The following is a 20,562-nucleotide window of genomic DNA, read 5'->3' on the forward strand; positions in this document are numbered from 1 at the left end:
AATCAATTAATTATTACTGAATGCAAATCAAGAAGGCGTAGCCTCTATGCTATGCTGCTCACCTGCTTTCAGTCAAGAACATGAAGTTTACTGAGGCTAGGAGTTTGAAGTAAGCCATTCTACATCATCTTTGTACCACACGGAAGCAATGTGAGAGCTGGTAAAACAAACTCAAAAGAAACCACTCATTAAAGAATAAATATTCTGGTCTTGATCTCCATGTAGCAAAGTTTCTGCAAGTCATATATGAAAAGTCTTGTACAGAAGGGAATTGAAACTTCTTGAAGTTGATAGTGATATGGAAGATTACCAGTCTGTGTGTGTGTGTGTGTTTAAATGATGCCTGCAAAACAAATCTTTACCTATACTGCCCTTCAGGTAAAAAATACAGTGACCTACCAGAGACAGCACACCATGCTGATACTGTTGTGAATCACTTTACGCTGGTGCAGGCAGCATTTGCAGCATAGCAGCAAGCAGCTACACCCTGTGTGGACCATCACAGCCCTTGGTTAGCAACTGTTATGAAAAGAAACAATGCTCACAGCCACCAAAGCCAGAGAAATCCCTCGGGAGCCTGAGGATGTGATTTCTCAGCAGCTAAGAGGTATTACTTATTAACCTGTGGTGTTGCCACTTCCTTTCTCCTGCGCAGGTTCCAGTATCTGCAGGCAACAGGCTGAGGGAGAGGGAGGACAACCAGTTGAAAAACCCTTATCTATTTTTTTTTTTTTCTGGACCATTTCTTTATTGGTTTAGATCCCTGAACTTGCTCACCCTGAGATCAAAAAACAAAGCATCGATACCTTCACTTGGAGCATCATTTGTGTGCTTACTGAGTCCATGGTGAACAAAGAGCACCACTCAAAGATGTTAACACACACAGAGAGGTTCTCAAGGATAGCCCAGCACCATTACAAGAGAGCAAACATGGATTTCACTCAGCCAGTTAATACAAAACAAGAACAAAGAGCCACGATGCTAGGAAGTCCGGCTGCCTGCTATTGATTTTATACCACAGGCTGCTGAAATCCAATGAGAAAGTCTTTGTGAAAGGCTCAGTCAGCCTTCTGAGAGCTCGTTTCACACCAAAGTGCTGTGGCAAGCACAAGATTTGGGGCTGACCCAGGGATTTCTCCCAGCAGGCTGTCCCTGCAAGCTGCCCCACACCTGCACTGCCAGGAAGGCTGCAAGAAGAGCAGTGGGTGCCCCAGTGGGCCCCACTCTCAGTTCTGCTGTGCTTTATCCAGGAAAGTGCTCATTGTCCAGGAGCTGAGTGGGACCAGAGGTTAGTGGATGGTGCTTTTCTCCAGCTACAGAACAAGAGGCTACACGTGCGTGGCCCACGTGCAGCATGCCCATCAGGCAGTCCCAGCCTCTTGTAGCCCTGTCCACAGATGACAGCATTTTACCAGTGGAAATTACACCCAATCCTCCTCATCTCCAGTGCTGAACAGAACAAGGATGGAGCAGCTCACAGGGCTTCATGCCTCCTGCTGTCAGGTAACTAGTTTTGATTGCATTGCTGTGAAGCCTCCAGGCAGCAGTCAGATCAGCTGGGCAGCACAGGAGCGGGGAGAGGAACGGAGGCAGGTCAGGATCTGTTCAGCTGGCAGCGGTTGTCACCTCTGCTTCCCTCCTTGAGGCAGAAACACAGAGAAAACAGGATCTGAGAGAGGCATTTCCAGTAAGGGAACACGCTGCACTGAACACAGCCAGCTGTGCTATGCAACCGCTCTCTGGAAGGAAAGAGATACCTAATTACCAAAAGTGCCATTTCTGGAGACTGGGCAGCACCAGTCACATCCGTGTATGCTGCTGGATTTAGGAGCAATCTACACCAAAACGCTGCTGTGCGTCAGAGAGCGTACAGTCCAAACCAGACAATGTGGTGGACAGCAAGACAGAGGACGTCAAAGGCAGACAAAGACTTTAAGCTTGTAAATTATTTAATGAGGCAAGGAGAGACAGGATTTATCATCATCTGTGCAGCATCATCTAAGGGGAAACAGAGCTGGGAGGACTGAACTAGAAAGACAGAAAGACAGGTGCCCTGGTCTGTGAAATATCCAAAACCAAAATGAGAAAAAAGCAATAATGGCCTCTTCATGGGTGAGGAATGGAGGCTTAGCATGGCTGTATGACATTTCTAAAGTTAAGTACCTCAGTACTTGGAAAAGCATCGAGAGTACTGGACAGAAGAGGGCTAAAAATATCTGATACCAAGCTCAGCAGCATTTCCATACCTGGCTGCTATTTGAAGCAGGTACCTAAGTGATCAGGTACAGCTGAGGTAGAGCAAGAAGTGCAATACAAGTTTCCAGAATCACTGGCATCCTCCCTCTCACTCCCCCCTTACCCTATACTGTAATTGCTCTCCAAAAATTACAAATCTCCATAGTCAGTGCAGTTTCAACAGTACAGAGTGTGCAGAACTCTTAAATCCCCAGGCTCTCTCAATGGCCACAGAGATGGAGAACAGCAGGTAAGCAATCATTGCAAAAACAGGGTATTTGCCTTATTCTTGAAAGATTTGTGGACTTGTTGTGCAAGGGACTGTCATACTAGCAAACTGTGTGAGGAAAAGCAAAGCTAGATGTTTTTTAAACTTATAATTTTGTTGTAAATGTAAGCGCTGAATACTTTTTAAAATTGTTCATAAATTGCATTACTCTAGCATTAACATTTATTTTGATGTTAGTGACTAATTGTACTTTATGGAGCTCTAAGAAATACACCAAGCAAAATCTGATTTTAGCAGAGAAAAAGATCTTGCAACTGGAACAAAAAGTCTCTCTCCCTCATGCCAAAGCCATAAAATTATTTCTCAGTAGTCAGTTGGTATTTTCCTACAAAGGTATGCATTTCCTAATAGTAAAGGTAACAACCACAATGATCACAAGCAATTTTCATTAGTAAATTGTGCAACCACCCCCTGCAACAGCCCCTCCAGCAGGAGCAGAGCCACGGGGCCCATGCAGGGACTGGGGACATCTTCCAGCCAGACCTGTGATGGCAGGGGGCCAGAGTCACTTTGAGGGCAGGATGCTGTGCCCACCCAATTAACAGCTTCAGCCATTTGGGGTACCTTGTCACCGTACTTGCAGAGATGGGGCGGGGAAGGGACAGGCGGTGGTTATGTTCAGTCTTAGAATACCAACCACAGTAATTCAGCAGCAGGAGCGGCGGTCTAAGAGCATAGGGGAGGAGGAGATCTCCGGAGAAGAAAGGAGTTTCAAGGCACAAGCTTCACCCTCTGGAGATGGGGTTCAGATGCCCACCTGCCAGCAGAAGTCCTTCATGAGCCCACCAAGTCAGGAGCGCCTGCCTCCCCCCAGGAAATACTATCTATCACCTCCCAGGTGAAGGGACGTGCTGTGGAGAAAATTACCCAAAATGCTGAGAACTACAGGAACATCTGAGGGCCAAGAACCCATGTGAAAACCCCTATTTGCCACAAGCTGCACGGCCAAAGTCCTCCTGAGCGCTGCTCCAAGACCACAGCACACAGCCAGGCGCCGCACCTACACGGGTCTTCCAAGCAGCACTGCTCTCCCTCCCCGAGCTCCGTCACATTTTATGAACACACATTCACGCAGAGCAGAAACTTGACAAGAGGAAAGACAACCCGGGGTCAGGCTAGGTGACCACCACCTCCCTTCTCGCCTCCTGCCATAAAGGCAATATAGTCAGGAATACTTACTACTGGCACTTCCTTCTCCCCTCCACGCTTTCTCTCAGGCGATTCGCTGCGCACCACGCACGCTCAGCACGTGGAGGAGGTCTGCAAGATGCTTCTGCTCGCTGGGAAGAGGGCAGCAGCTTCCCGCGTGGCAGGGATTTTTGTTAAGGACAGATACCGGGCGGGTGAGGAATCAGCACCCTCACACGGCTCTGTGCCAGGCCTCACTCACCCCAGCAATCAGTCGGATGAGTTCGGGTCAGTCAGCACGTGCCCACCTTAGGTTCAGTGTTTCTTAACGGTGTTTTGTGCTGCCACACGGACCTGCAGGCTTCGTTATTCCTTCCTAGGCAGCTGTTATCCAACAGGGAAATCCATCTTTCCATACAATACTGGGCCTAACCATTTGAAAATACTTACCTTTTCTGCCCTTGCTGGGTGTGCATTTATCCCACCTGCTCCTCAGCAGCACTATGCTCCCTGTCTGGAGAGGAATAGCCTGTAGGGCACCCAGATAGTGCAGGCTGACTGCTTCGCCTGCCAGATTACCAATCTTCTTTAGCCATTTTGCTACTGCCAGTCCCCAAGAGCTATGCCATTTATTTTGGGCAAGACAAGATGCTCGCTATAAGATCCTGCTCTCAAAAGGCAGCTTTGTGAAGCAGCTGCTGACGAGATCTGTAACACCCACAGCTGGAACAGAGCTCCATTTCCCCCACCTCATGCCCATTTTCAGCAGCAAACTGAACCCAAGTCACCTCTGTTACCATTTCTTGCTCATGATCTGCCATGAACTCTCTGAGGTCAACAACCTCAGCAGAGCCCAGCGTCTTGCCTCCTTTATTGTCTAACCAGTTTCTGTATGTCTGGGCCGTTTGTTTAAGCCACAGCCTCACACAACATCCCCATTTGGCTTGTGCATAATTTAGGGAACAGATGAATGCCATTTCCGTTGTTGCACAAGAGTGGATGTAGCCACGTGTCTGAGCACTTGCTGAACAAACCCCAGGTCAAAACCACAGCCTTCAGTATTTCGCAGAGAAACTCCTGCTGGGGTCAACAGAGGCAGAACTTCCATCGGTCTTCGTAACACCGGCATCAGCCATCTCGTGCCCTACCTTGTCTCTACAGCTGCTGCCTCACTTTGTGGTGTGGGTTTTGTTTGCAGCTCTATGATTAGAAAAAGACTTGAACTATATTTTATTATTAAATGCAGACAAGAAAAATGTTAGTCTGCAGTGAAACAACCCTCTCACACTGAAGTAACTGCTGGCACCGCCCTATGGCTAGATACATGCAACCCCTTGTTGAGCACAGAGCTGTCCCCAAGGAACCCCTCTTAATATCACCTGGTTTGTAACAGAACAGCCAACGCTGCTACCAAAGGCAGATTACTGAAGGTTACTTTTTCATATCCTCAACTTCTAGGAATTCTCCACAAAATGGGAATAAGCCTTTCCGACAGCTCTGACTCAGAGTGATGGGCAGAAGTGACAGGTTTGGACAGTTTGAGAATAAAAACAGAGAAAACACACCTGCAAACAGGATCAGCTTCATGCATATTGACGTAGACTATAAAAAGGTGAGAGCAGAAGAGAATTGTAAATCATAGGAGTGATCAGGAGTAACTCAGGAGTACTTGATTAGCAGCATATTAACACCTACAGAAGAACAGAGTAGAATTTCTGGTAGAAAATTTAAACATATTTAAATTAATTCCCCTGTTCCTGGGGAAGCCATTATGTTGACACTGGTGGTACCTAACATTTCGATCTGTTTTGGAACATCAAGCTACCAGCATTTTAATCTTTTCTGCAACATGACTATTAAGGAAAATTAAAATGCAGCTCTGCTAACTGATTGCCAGTACATCATCCAGACAGAAGTGGGAGCAATCAAACCTAATTTGGCAACTGCAACCTCACCCAGGGTAATTAACACAAGCAGGGTTATTAAGCCTAGAGGAATTCAGGTCGTGCTATTTTGCTTTAGTAAGAGGCAGAACCTTCTATTTGCATCATTGTCCTTCCTTGACTGAGTATTCCCATCCTGTTGGAGCAGCCCCCTTGCAAGCACGCTAGCCACACAGGGAGCCTAGCAGGGAAGTCGGGAGATACAAAGGAATTCAGCATCTGCAAATCAGAAGACTCTGGAGAGCTGGAATAGAGACTTGGCATTTAACATTAAGTGGAAAACTACAGGTTTCAATACAGGCATTGCTTTGGAGAAGCTAAAGGATGCTGAAATTGTGCGTGTGAAGTTACACACCTTTTGCAGAATCTTAGCGTGCAATCAAAGGCAAGTTCTTCTGAACAAAGTGCTGCCTCCTCTCTGTTCATGAGTGGTCATATTCTACATGACCTGGCAGTTTTATTATTAGCTCTCTGTGATTCCAAAAATGCTAAAATATTAGTATCATTAGCCTTAATTTGACTGATATAAAACTGAAGTCAAAATGGCATCCAGATCTGCTTTTTTTCCCCTCTGTATAGGTAGCTCATGGAAGAAGTAAAGAGAAGAATTTAATAATTGCTAAAGCATTTGCTTGTATATGACACAAGAGGAATTCACCAGATTAAACTAAGCTTGAAATAAGTTATTCTGAGGATGCACACCAACCCAAAGCTAAATTAGCTCCAGTGGGAACTAACTGCACAAGCATTATCTTTCAGGATGCTTTTAAAAATCAATAAAGCTCTTGAAATACTTTAAATATACCAAAGATTTGCTGCAAAGTAGCTAAATCTACTTAAGAGTGCAGGTTTGTTCAGTCCTGGGGATTGCTAAATGGAAACCTAAGCACCACTTGGTGGTACAAATAATAATGTCCTCCGTTGCCCAGTGCTCACCTCCAGCCTACTTACTTCACTTCAGTAAATCCAGGGACAAAGGATAATCTTTTTTTTCCCTGTTTGTTAGGCAAAGCAAGCCCTAACCCCAAAGTTTAGCTATGGGGCACATGCACACCCTTCATCACACCTTTAATTAAAAATGTAGCATCAGGGCCTTGGGTACCCCTGTGCACGCAGCCCTCCCAGGGCTGTCCTGGGATGCTCGGAGCAGCCGTGTTGATCTCTCGGAGGTTTTGGAAACAAAGCCACAATTTTGATTTCTTAGAGAAGAGCCCAGAGATGACGTGCTTTTGCAACGTGCCTCAAAGACAACTCCTGAAGTGTAGGTGAAAGATCGTTCTGCAGCAACAGCTGCGGATGTTAAACCTCAGCCACAGCAGCCGAGTTGCTGCTGAACTGCTCTGCTCAGTCTGCTTCGCCTGTTTTGGATCTTAAGAGGCAAGTAGATGCTTTGAAGATGAGTAGTTGTGCTGGCAAGCTGACAAGAGGACTTGGCAAACTGTAAGCTGCTTGCTGTCCTGTAATGGCAGATCCTGAAGTGGCAGATGATCAGTTCTTCCGACCTCAGAGAATTCGCAGCAAATAATCAGTGCACTTTCCACTGCAGAAACACCTTGCTAAATAAAATGAACATTCTCTTGCGAAAAGTGTTTTCTTGTTTACTTTTACCCAAGGAAATCAACTTGGCAATTCCCACTTCATCAGCAGGATCGGAGCGTGATATCACAAATTCCTGCTTGAAGTCGTCATCTGTGATGTCACAGTTTGGACCCTTGAGTCTCTCCAGCAACACCTACGTGCTAAAACAGGGAGCTCTAGAGCATGAACGATGAGGGCTCGTTTCGGTACTATTTCATAGCATGGATACATGCATTCACATGGCGATACAGCAGGGCAGATTATTCAGCAAGCATGTGGCAAGTGAGAACCTCTGGTAGTGATTTCCACAAGGTGCTCAGTGAGCTCCCTCACCAAAAGCTCTCTTAAAGACAAAGATATAGATATAATAATAATAATAAAAATCATAAATAAATAAATAAACGAAACAAGGTCTTTGGACTAGAACAAAAGCTCTAAGAAGCACCAGTTCCATATGTACTGGTTATCAAGATGAGGCAAATGTTATGCCAGAGAATTACAATAATTTTTATACCAATCCATGAATCAGGTGAGGGATTTATAGCAACAATTGTGGGTGCAGTTTTTCAGTTCATGACACGTCCCCTGAGGGAGGCATGGAGCACAAGCATGAAGGAAGGATCTCATTTTAATCCAGGGGTGTCTCTTTCCTGCATATCTGTATTTAATAAGTACAGTGCTCTCTGAAGCAGAAGGTTGGAGCCACAACCAGAAAGCGTACAACCACTTGAACATGCTTGTAGAAGCTGTAACTGAGGGAACAAATAGGCTAACGAGTTTATTCATATTATAAGCAGATAATCACCAGGTATGATGCATTTCTGCACTTGGACGAAATTCTGCCTAGCATTCATTGGAACAGACTAAAATGTGGTCAGCACAAAAGCACAGCAGAAGCTGTGGCCATTACCAACATACAACAGCGAACCCCCTTGGGATGATGACAGATACACGCTCTTTCCACTACATAATTTAAAGGGAAATTCAAGGCAACTGCAGGCATTCAGCAGTCAAAATCCTGTACCCTGAACAACGCTGACTATGCAAGGAACTGGGAACAGCAGGTGCCTACTCAAGACTAAACAAAATTCATCTAAGAAGAAGAACCAAGCAGGCCTGTTTTCCTGCTGCTCTTGCACAGGTAGGACAGGTCTTGCCTGTCAAGTTCTGCTCCCAGCTCCTTTGATGAGAAAGGTTCAAGTATCAGCAGGCCACGGCTGGCAACACAGAGAGCCAAAATGGAAATCTTGAAGTATGCACACTTACTTACTTCAGAGTCATGAGGTGCTTCTATGGGACAACAACATGAACCTGAGCAGATGCACCACCTCACCTCGTCAGCAGCAAACTCAGGGCTCTGTATCTTGTATTTTGAAGAATTGCTCTCGTCCTGACACAGGGTAACACCTTCTGCCCATCCCGGGATGGACGTTTACGGATTGCTCTCTGTACAAAACCATTCAGCTTGCTGGCAGATGGCAGCCAACAAGCAGCTTACCTGCTGCCCACAAGAGGAACTGGCGATAGCCCAGGTCATCTCGGAAAGTTTGTCTTGGGGAATGATTAGCTGAAACACAACACTAAGGAGACAGTAAGTGCTTTTATTAAATTTGTTTTGATGCCATCATTAGGAGACTCAACTTTCCTGTTCTGTGCTAATTAGACCAGCCAGCAGAAGTGCAGAAAGAGAAACATCAATCAAGGGCATCTGGAGCACCTCAGGGACAGGCAGAGAGAGACAGCCAGAAGGGATTTCTGAGTGCTCATTGCCTACGAAGTTTTGGAATCCCCTTCAACCAGTCATTCAAGTTAGGTCAAGACACACGGATTTAATCCTTCCAGCCCCTCTAGCAAAGTGCAAAGTACTTTGTCAGGGAGCTTTCAACTGAGGCCAAATCAGCAGGTTTGTCTCTAATGCAGGAACACCAACCTCCTGCTCCTCCTGACAGATGCTGAGACTTCCCCTCACACATGATTTAGCTCCCCATCCAAAGGCAGCATATTTAACCACTAAAAAAATAATTTACATCCTCCAACTTTTTTCCATAACCATTGGTACAAAAAGAAAAAAAGAAAAACTTGTCAGGCCTGTATCATACCAACTTGTGGTATAAAAAGTAAAGTCCTACTAGACAACATGCCTTCCTCTGTGCTGTAATTACTAAAAAAATGACACCTTCCAAAGCCTACCCTGGTAAACACCTTCCACAATTGCCATTTTATCCGAAGTTTACAAGCCTACTAAAAAGATCATTTATCCAAGATGAAATCCGGAATTCAAAGGTTACAGTGCTAAAAGCACGGCACCCTCAATGCGACAGTCTTGCACCAAGTTACGGTGCAGACCAGCAAGCGAGATCAGTGACTGTGGTGGTTTTACCGTGCTTGGCAGCTGAACACCACAACCGCTCTCTCCTGCAGGGAAAGTTAACATCCCAGCCAGACCCAGTACAGTGACAGACACCCATATCCCTTCTGTGGAGGAAAGAACATTCTCCTCTAACAGCTAACGAGTATTTCAAGGTAAATCTACAGAAGGCAAATCCCTGACTGCCTACAGTCTCCGCTATCTTACCTAGCAGTAAAAGATTCAGTAGGACTCAGAGCATTTCCTTTCTCAAAAGGCATACTAGGTATGGACTAGGATCAGAGATTGTGCTGAGAAGCTGCATGATGGGACACGACGACGTGCTGCAGTGCTGACCTGATCTGCGGGCACCTGCCTGGCACAGCCCCTCCACCCTCCCTGCCCGCATTTGGCCAAAGGCAGAGCAGAGACGGCTGCGCCTCATGGCAGCGAGGCACCGCGTCTACTCCTGCCTCTTTGTGACAGTTTTATTCGTAAGAGCACCTTCTTAGCTCTCCAAGCTTAGAGAAGTGCTGGAGCACCACAATTAAGATCTCAAAGAATCCAAATAGCCCGAGTTGGAAGGGACCCACAAAGATCATGGAGTCCAACTCCTGGCGGCACCCAGGACCACCCAAAAATCAGACTACATGTCTGAGAGCGTTGTCCAAATGCTTCTTGAACTCCAGCAGGCTCAGTGCTGTGACCACTGCCCTGGGGAGCCTGTCCCAGTGCCCCACCACCCTCTGGGTGAAGAAACTTTTCCTGATAACCAGCCTGAACTGCCCTGGCTGCAGCTCCATGCCGTTCCCTCAGGTCATGTCACTGTCACCTTTTCCCTTGGGGCATCATCATATACGTGAAAGACATTGATCTGCCTCTGTTTGTTTTTTGGTTTGTTTTTTTCTTTGGTTAGGTTTTGTTTTTCCACATGTAGAAAGGAAACAATCATGTCAGGGAAAAATTAAAAGGTAACCGAGCAAAGAACAGGAGTCAAACTTTTGCTTGAATGTAGTCATTTCACCAACACTCAACTGCAGAAAGGCGTCAAGGAAATCCAACTGTAGAAGAGCTGAGCACTTATCTACATGGACTATTCTTCACTGTTTGTGTCAAAGACCATCTTTCCCATAGACTGACAATATCCTACCATCGCAGCAGTCAGCAGTGGGAACTTAAGTACTACAGCCTTCAAAATCAACAACTGAAATTCGTCTAAAAATAGTTTAATGTAGCAAGTTTGGCTATAGAACCAGTGCAACATAAAGAGGACACCCATCGTATAACCAACTTTACTGCTTAATCTTAACAGAGTAAGCTACAGATGCAACGGATTTACCACAAGTTATTTGGTTAAATTAAATACTGCAGTTAGGATCATGCTGTTCATAATTGTGGCTTTACAGTACCAATGCTTAAGTTGGCTGAGTTAGTTTTACTGTAAAATGCAAGTTTACAGAGAAACAAATAATTTAGTATAGTATGTTGTATTCCGTTTCATGCTCCGTCACAATGATAAAGGCTTAGACAATATTTCAGCATTATGTGAATAATGCCAAAACGCACAGAAGTTTTAATGCCAGATTTACAACATAATACAGTGCTTAACAAACAGATTTCTTGTGTATGTTGGCCAAGTGAGAATGCTACGCAGGACTGAGAAGCATCCAAACGCTACTTGTAGTGCGTACGAAGTGAACGCGCCGCCAGGAATGCTTTACCTTCTGAAGGAATTGTTGCCCTAGAAGTTTGTGTCCCGAGCATAACGCAACACAACATTCACGTAAAACCCTTGCCTCGGCCATGAAGCAAGAGCACTCACTGTATGATACTTACAAACTTAAACCAGCAAAACACTTTAAAAACAGGAAGAAGAGTTGCAATCTCTTGACAATGACGACAGAACTTGATTACTGTGAACGGCCATGAAGCTGTAAACAAACTTTAACCGAATTTGGTTAATGCATCTACTCGTAACCCAAGAACATTGTCATTTCAGCACAGAGTGGTTTTTAAAGCTAAGGACGCTACTAGAGGTTTTATTTTTGTTTAAAGCCAAAGCTGATAAAAATCTGGAAGCCAGCAGATCATTTTTTGTTCCCTACTAGTGTTCATCAACTTCTCTCCACTGTGCACTGCAGGAAAATTTTTCAAAACACCTGTTTCTGCCTAATGCTGCAACTGAAGTAGCTGGTAGCAAAGCTGAAACAAATGCTCTGAGCATCTGATAATCCCTACTCAGAGTGGTTTGCTTTTCTACTGTTAGGTATGGGGTTAGACTGCTGGCATTGTTCTACAAGGAAAGTAAGACAAGGATTCATTTTTACTTTTAAAAGTAAAACTTCCTCAAAATTATATTTCTTTGCATACTTGCAAAGCTGATTTATAGGTAAATTAGACTGGAATCTCAGACTCTCAAATCACAACAATGTCCTTTTCCTTCTCTTTTTTCCTCCAAATTAAATGCATTGCCAAAGTAGTTGGTGTGAAAATGATGGAATTTAACTCATTTACACGAAGTCTGGTTACAAAGTAGAAAGAAAATGAAACTTTGTCCCTGCCGCTTCTGTTTTTTATTATTAATATTTTTCCTGCATTTTGTAATGTAACACATGCAAGCATAAAGGGGTTTCTGGTGTCTGTGTTGTGTTTTTTCCCCCCAACAGGCTTAAGAGTCGTGCAAGACAAAACTGAATAAACTTTTGCTTCATTTCAGAAAGACTTTATATTACCAACTTATTTCTTTTCATAACTAAAGATGATAAAAATAAATCCATACTAATAGAAAAACAGTCAAACTGCTCTTTCAAGTACATTTCTCCCCTCATAAAGGAATTGCATTAGCCATATACGGATTAAAACCCATGTCACAATCATTAGCATTCAGACCTTAGGTCAAGGTCTCCCAGCACTGGACTCAGCTGGACTTCCAGCTGAGTTTACACAAGCCTGGAAGCAGGAGGCTGATAGGTACATGTGCACGCATTACACCACTCTCGAACTCCCTGATTCTGACTACTTCCACTATCACACCCCCATCGTGTCCCTGAAGCAGTGGCGCAGGAGCCACAAAGTGATCTTGGACAGGTGCCATCATTCACTGATCAGGTGCAAAGCTGGTTTCGGCTGACAGAGATGCACTTTGCAGACCTACTAGACTGGAGAATTTTGTCCACAATCCACCCTAAAAAAAATTTAGCCTTGGCAGCTAATGTTTCTACATAACACAGCACAACAATTTAGTATTTCCTTTAGTCTCGAATTCACATCTCAACCTGTTGCAATTATGGAAACCAATGAAAAGTTAGAGAGGGGTTTTACAAGAGTTGGTCCCAGCATTAGACACTAATACATATGAAAAATGAAAAGGGACAAACTTCCAAGCCACTATTACTGATGGTAATAGGTCCAACTTTTCTTTCTTCTTCCTTAAATTCACCTCCCATCGATGCAAGAGAAAAGTGCAACTTTGCAGCATGTTTGTTCACATCAAGTTTTTCCTCAAGAACACATTTTGCAGTAACAAAGTATGGTCTATAAAGTTGCAAAGTGCACAAGCTGAAGGCACAGAGTACAAACACATAGGAAAACGGAGTTCAAAGTAACAAGTAACAAATAAAGAAAAAAGAAAAACCTGGAATTTAAAACTCCCTGACAGAAGATACATACGGGACCAACTCTTAAAAGGTGACAATTTTTACACTAATGAACAAATACTGCAAAATAATGAAACTTTATTCTTATTATTAAAGTAAAAGATCCAGAAAATACCTTGAAGTTTAAAAACTAATACACTGACGTGTTAACTAGTTTTAAGAATGTCCTTAATATTAAGAAAAGAGTGCAAAAAAGGTTCTTCCATTCTAACGCTTTTGGAAGCTGCTGATTTCGGCTGCCCATTCCCACTTTGAAAGGATCATTTTTCAAGGTGCGTTCCTCACAATAATCGTAGAGCATGAACTTGTTGAGAGACTAGACCAAGGAAACATGTCTTTCAAAGTCATCCCAATTATAGCAGCAACTGACATTTTATGATATAAAGAAGAAAGTCCAAAACTCTTCTTCGAGGCATAGTTCGTGTCAGAGCTTGAGTATCAGCAGTTGCCAAAGGAGGCTCCAGTTACCTCCTGTGCTCCTCCAGTGTCTGTTCTGGTTAGGAATAGAAGTTGATCCAGTATTTTCACTATCTGTACCCCCTGGAGCCTGCACAAGTTGATGAGCCATCTGAAATCATATAAAAGAAGTTCAAGATATTCTCTCATTAAAAATCCACCCTACATCCTTTGCCCCCCTTCCCCAGACAATCCTAAAACCAGCACTGCCTGCAAAACACTAACAGTGTAGCCTGAAGACGATATACCAAGTAAACAGCCATTCATTCATTTCAGTTTCTAATAAGTATTCTCAACAGAACCGTATGACATTTATGGCAGGAAATAAAGCAAACACACTCTGCAGAAAGGACAGGAAGAAGCCTGGTGGAGAGCGTACAATAAAATGAACTGAAGTTAACAGCACCAGAATAGATGCTATTATCCAAACCTGAAGGCTATTTAAGGACAAGCAATCAAATGCTAGAGGCCACACAGCCAGCTAGCTGCATGCAGAGGCGCAGACCCCAGGATCTCACCAGCCCCAGATGCCCAGAGGTCTGCCCATATGCTCAAGCTGGGTGGGACTGCAATACACTGGAGGGCAGGGTTAGAAGCCACATTCAGTGCAGGTAGGTCTGCACTGTTCTACTTCCAGTTTGTTCAGGAATACTGAACTTCACCCAGAACAGACCTCTGCAGAACCACATCTGGAAGACACCCATTGAACATCCCCTGATTTCATCTTACTGCTCTGAGAATACCCCAGAGCACTCCATCTTTCTTGTTACATGTTTCCTTGAGATGCTTGACTTTGGGCAAGACTTTCCTTGACTGTCGGGCAAGATGGTCACAATCCTTACTGAGGCCAACAAATAAAGCCACAACTACCACTTCTAAGATGCCTACAAAACCTGTTATTCTAGCATAAAAGGAAACTAGATTTGTTACAGAGTACAAGCAGCACAGTTCAAAAGAAATACTTAGTAGGGAAACACACAGACAGAGAAATATCCTCTCTTCTTGCTTGTTGGGAAGAACTATAACCAGAGCTGGTACAGTATCAGAGTAGAAGATTCATACTTACTGTAAGTTAACTCTTCTCCAGCTCTCTTGCGTGACTGGTCACCTCTAGGAAAGAGGAAGAAGAGAGAGATGTTCACTTGAAAAAAGGAAAATGGTAACAAAATACCTCAGCACAACCATCAACTTCTCATGGACTTCTAGAAACAAAAAGTAAACACAACAGCAATAATACATGACTGCAGGATTCTCAGTTTACTGAGCAGGAATACTAGATAATTTTGTTTACTTAATTAGTAAAGTCTGAAAGTTCATCTTGATAGAATGGTATTTTTACAAAATGAAGATGAGAAAGTGCTCATACACACTGTGGTCTTGTCATGCACGAAGTTGCTTTCCTTAGTTCTACAAGGTTTGGTGGAGAAATTTGTATTATATTTAAAATTCTGTGTCTATCATCCTAAAACAATTAGATATGCCTGAAAACCCAACAGACAGACTCTAAGTCCAAGCTGACAGCATTCCCTCTCCAAGAAGAATATTTCAATAACCAGATTTGTATAAACACATGTTGACAGCATTCCTCCTAAAAACCCAAAACAAGTTTCCTATCCATTTGGGAAAAAAAAGAACACTCCTTTTATTCTTATGCAAACAAACTCTTAAGGCTGGAAACTCTTGCTCCTTCACAAGTTTCTTATGATGACAGATGTACTGTTGAAACTGTTGTATAAAGAAGAGAGGCTCTGATATATTTTCATCACAGTAGTTATAATTTCACATTTATCTGCTGGAAACGGGTTGAAATTGGGGATTCTAATAACACGAAGCGTTCTTCCTCTAAAACCACTCTTGAGGTGATAGACCTGCTGTGTATGCCTTGATTAAGGTCTTTCACAGGAGAAATACCACTGGGTGACTGGCTTGCGTTCCCATTTTTTGCAGCAATCGTTTATAATAGTGCTGATCGGCTGACTATTTCTACTAGAGCCTGACAGGCCATTAATGCTGAAGACACCTCACTGTGCCGTACTCCTCATGGCTATTGTTGGAGGAAATGCTGCAGCGAAGGCAGCACCATTTTTGACACGATTATGGAAGAATGAATGATATTTCTTGCTAACCCAAAGGAGTACAAAGGAGCATGCCAAGTCTGTTAAAAAGAAAAACAACCCTTTTATACATATGTACATATAAATCTATATGTAGAAATATAACCTTATCATTTATAACCTTTCAGAATTGTTCTACATTTCTGAACATGGAGAGAGGCTTATTACATCTTGAAATACATTTCAAGGCAAGATGCATTTCAAATATCACAGCAAAATGCCACGCAACAAATATATTAACTGTACTTCAGTTTTAACTTTTACTGATGCCAGACTGTACTTTAACTCTTTAAACACCCTCCAGGCTTGGACCAACTCCCTGACAATACAGCTACATACAGAATATTGTGCAAAAACACATTCCCCACATACTAAATGCAGTTATTCTACTGCAATGTCATATTTTGCATTGTTTATTTAATAAATTGAAAGCAAGCCACATAGAAAGAGCAGCTGCACCACTAGGGTGGGCCAGTTTTCTAAACCTACAAGCCACATCAACACTCCTCACGTGGCCAGTAACTGGAAGGTCACATACTGCAGAAAGCCAAAAGGACAGGAACTCAGAAATCAGACTCTGCAAACAACATGTGACACAGAAACCTTTACTTAGTTCTTCCCTTTGTGACCATCCTCAAGCCTTAATCTCTTCTTTGTCCCCACCTACTGTACATGACGTAAGACAGAGTTTCCCATGGATCTGCAGTGGTTCCAGTGCTACACAATTACTTTCCTGCATAAAATAGGAGTTAATTAACTACTTCTGAGGATGCCTCCAAGAACAGGACGGCACCCCTGAGGGTGCATTAGCAATGTTCAGTACTGTTCCTACCACCCTTCCGATCCTTTCACACTGTACCCTTCCCACAGTACCAGTCAAAAAACTTTCCAATCAAGCTGAGAAGCCCGTCTTATTTCCAAGTACCTAGGAAAAAGATGCTTTTGAAATGGATTATTTTTGAGGATATGAACTGTTACTACTTGAACTTCCATTTTTAATTCTCAATAAAATGTGAAACTGGTTAAATGCAGTTGTAAACAGAATTACGTCATCTACAGAATCTAAAAGGTTGAAAAATACACAAAATAAAGTGTCCCTTTTTTGTTTTCTTGTGCATTGTGTTCCTTTGTCAGCATTACACATCCGCTCAGTTTCAAACCATCTCAGACTTCTACTTCCTAGGCCAAATGCACTGCATTTCACAGCTCTTATGTCTTTGTATTCAGTACCTTATCTTACGCACATCCATACAAAAAACCTTTTTTCTCAATAAAAAGCCAGCGAAGAAAAGCAGGTTTCTCTCTTCTGCCTTATAAAGAGTGCACTGACAATGCTATTTTTATTTGGGTTAGCAGGGCAGTTCTGAAGCTCACTGGTTCACTACACTTTGAAGAGAGAGCCTTAGATGACCTTAGAGAAAAACTACACAGGAGCATGAAATCCAGGACTACATCTAACAGGAGACATACCCACATAAAGTAGGTGTTCAAACTACAAGACCAGGTTCTCAGTGTTCCACACTTAAAGGAAAGAAGTTGTATGGTTTTCAGACAGAAACACAGCTATCAGGAAATGATCACGATAGCTTCCCCGGCCTGATCTTGGTTTGTCAGACTACTGCCAAAGCAGCACACAGCTGTGGTAAATGTGCTCTGCTCTCACCAAGCCAGACCGATGAAAGAGCACACAGCAACTGGCACAGCCCACACTGAACAAGATAGGTAAGGAAATTTTTCTACTGTCTCTTAGTGTTTGTTCGTCTCCCAATTCAAAGCTCAGTCAGAAGAGAAATTCTCATTTAAAATAAATACCTGGCCTGTATAAATAGCTCTGGAGGTAGAGTAAGAAATCATCAACTTAATAACATTTGGAAACATCATTAAAAAGTCAGCTCAGAAAATAAATGGCCAATGTAAAAGGCTGAATGAGACCATGATCGTGCATTAGAAATGCAATCAAAGCACAAGGAAGCATGTATTGTTAAGTAATCTGTTCCATAAAAATATTTTAAGATTTCTGATCTTCTGACCTTTGGTTCCATCTACAGGGTCAGTAGTGCTCAAAACGTGTGAAAATTAGGCCGTATTTTAGATATTGAGCTTTGAAGGTTCCTTACTAACTCTTAAAGTAATTCTTCAATACTTATGTGTACCCATTTTTACTATTTCAGCACTGACCATCACAATTGCTATGGAAGACTATTAGCGATTAGTATTATTATTACCTAGCAAATCCATTCTGCATAAGTTCTCTCTGAAGTTTCTGGTCTTGAGCAGCATATTCTTGAAGCTCAGATTCCACTGCCGGGGGCAGAATGTTTGGGATGAATTTGGAAAACAAAGCTGGTGCCATCTGTACCCATTCTGTAAGAAGAAGGAAAAACAACAAAAAATATGTGGAAGGAGATCATTTGCAAAAATTTTACTGTTTGGAAAAAATTAGAAGCAAATTTATTATGTACCACTGTTCTATTTTAAATAACTTCTGCGATTTTCAAATAATAAACAACAGGTCTTAAAGCAGAACAAATATTCAGATTGTTAAACTCAGATATTTACATGTAGATAAAGGAATTTATTTGTGTCATCAACCTCACTATCAAACTAAAATTCACTTCTTGCTGCGTCTCTCCAGGCCTGCTGTGTCTCTCCAGGCCTGCTGTGTCTTTGGATGCTTGCAGAGATGCGTTGCAGATGCAACTCACCTTGAAAAATAGATTATTTACAGCATTTTACTCTGGGAAGGAGATTCTCAGGACTCGCACCACTCCTCCCCGAGCCTTACCTTCTAAGAAGCACAGTAATAACACCACACAACCCTGCTTCTCTATCCCCCACTTCAGATGAATTGATGCAATTCTTTCACTGATCTTCCAAAGCTTTGATGAGCACTTGTTAATATTCATCATATAATTTTAACTTGTATGGATTCAGCTTCAGGGTAGCAAATGTGATTTAATTTCACTGCAACAAACATTGCCTTACAGAAGCAAGACGCGTTTACCTTAAAGCCTCTTCAAGGCAGATAAGAAGCACAGAAGACTGAACAAAGGATGAAAACAGGGTTTATAGCAACTGCGTTAGAAGTTCTGAGAAAAAGTACATACTCTTCAAATATTGCTAAACCTAAATTTTCCAGAGGTTGTAGCAGTTATCTTAAACTGCATCTTGACCTGGTAAAAAAGGAGTACTTTATGTTCACTAAGGCACACTGTAAGTTTTTATCCAGTTCCCACACATGGTTGCTTGGTTGATGCCAAGCTTCAAGAGTCTTTCATCAGCAAACTCACAAAGCAATGATTACTAGTGTATAGGTGGTTTAAACAACAACAAAAATAACACACTAACCTCCCTCATCATGGTAGCAGTGCTTGATAACAAAATAACCACAGACTTGAAACAGCACTTTTCATCTTATACAATACAGTAAAAAATAAAAATAAAATTCTTCACAACTCCTTCAACAGCTGTGTTCCTAAACAAAAAGGAAAAATTACAGAGCAATTCCTGAAGAGATAATTGTGCATGTCTCTGTAGGCCTGCTGAGAAGGATTGCTTTGTGCAACTGAATTCTGCCAAAAGAAGACATATTAGGAGTGGGTGAGTATCTCCGTTTCCATTACCCTTTTTGTTCTTCACAGAATGGTACGGATGGGAACTTAAAGATCATCTAGTTCCAAGCTCCCTACCGTGAGCAGGGATGTCACCCACTAGATCAGGTTGCCCAGGACCCCATCCAACCTGGCCAGGGATGGGGTATCCACACTGCCAGGAATTGGGGCAGCCACAGCTTCTTTGGGCAACCCATTCCAGTGCCTCACCACCCTCACAGTAAAGAATTTCTTCCTAATATCTAGCCTAAATCTACCCTCCTTCAGCTTAAAGCTGTTACCAGTTGTCCTATCACTGCACCCCCTGAAAAGGATTCCCTCCCCAGCTCCCCGGTAGCCCCCTTCAGGTACTGGCAGGCTGCTGTAAGGTCTCCTTGGAGCTTTCTCTTCTCCAGGCTGAACAACCCCAGGTCTCATCCTGGCTTCACAGGAGAGGTGCTCCAGCCCTTTGATCATCTTTCTCAGAGGTTGAAGAATTTGAGGAGCAGGTAATTAAAGTAAAGGTGTACCTGTTTAAGCAATAAAATCAATTACCTGGGTCTTCCTACCCAGCTGCTGAAAGCAGATTTCACAAGTTGTTGGAACAACCTTTATACTCAAAGACCTTCCAGACATACGGCAGCTATTCAAAATCTGATTAGGCCCATGACACCAAATCAAACTAGTACCTGCCTGTGAAGTAAACAAGCAAGACAGGGATCATCTGAAATGGATAAGACCACCACCTATAACATTAAGTGCAGTACAACACAACCCCAATGGGACTGCTTTCAAAAGAAGCCATACTTTCACAATTACATATATACCCTTCCTTTGTTTGACATTGAACTGTATATAGAAATGAAAGAAATACCATGATAAAAATAGTAGGATGTTAATTTTGTTGTGAAAAATACCCTTCCTTAGTAAAAGTCATTTACCCATGCATTTTGTAAACGGAGGGTCCACCGCATTTCTGTCTTGCATAAATGCTAAAGATTGTTCTACAAAAAAGAGGTTTTTGTGAAGTTTTCCCATCCCTTTTTCTATTCCTATAAATGGGGACTCCAAAACAAAAATAGACTGAAGCTGGGATACTGCAGAACTAAAAACAAAACAAAACAAAAAAAAAATAGAAAGAAAGGGAAGCAGATCTAATTTGCTTTAGGTTTTTTTGATTGATTTTTGTTTTTTTAAAGATGTAGAAAAGTAACAGAAACATTTTG

The 20,562-nt window shown here is 42.7% G+C and overlaps 1 protein-coding gene across 2 annotated transcripts in view; it reads right to left on the minus strand.

The window, feature by feature from the left end:
• Nucleotides 1-10,730: 10,730 nt before the first annotated feature.
• The window catches only part of CACUL1 (CDK2 associated cullin domain 1), a 48,376-nt gene continuing 38,544 nt past the window's right edge, over nt 10,731-20,562 (minus strand). For both annotated transcript variants that reach the window (XM_035329946.1, XM_035329947.1), the window contains 3 exons: nt 17,972-18,110; nt 14,699-14,742; nt 10,731-13,744 (listed from right to left, as the gene is read on the minus strand). In XM_035329946.1, the coding sequence (XP_035185837.1) occupies nt 13,704-13,744; nt 14,699-14,742; nt 17,972-18,110 (224 nt within the window). In that variant the 3' untranslated portion in view covers nt 10,731-13,703. The remainder of the gene's footprint in view (nt 13,745-14,698; nt 14,743-17,971; nt 18,111-20,562) is intronic.

Source organism: Oxyura jamaicensis, chromosome 6 (assembly GCF_011077185.1).
Source record: "Oxyura jamaicensis isolate SHBP4307 breed ruddy duck chromosome 6, BPBGC_Ojam_1.0, whole genome shotgun sequence".
Lineage (NCBI taxonomy): Eukaryota > Metazoa > Chordata > Aves > Anseriformes > Anatidae > Oxyura > Oxyura jamaicensis.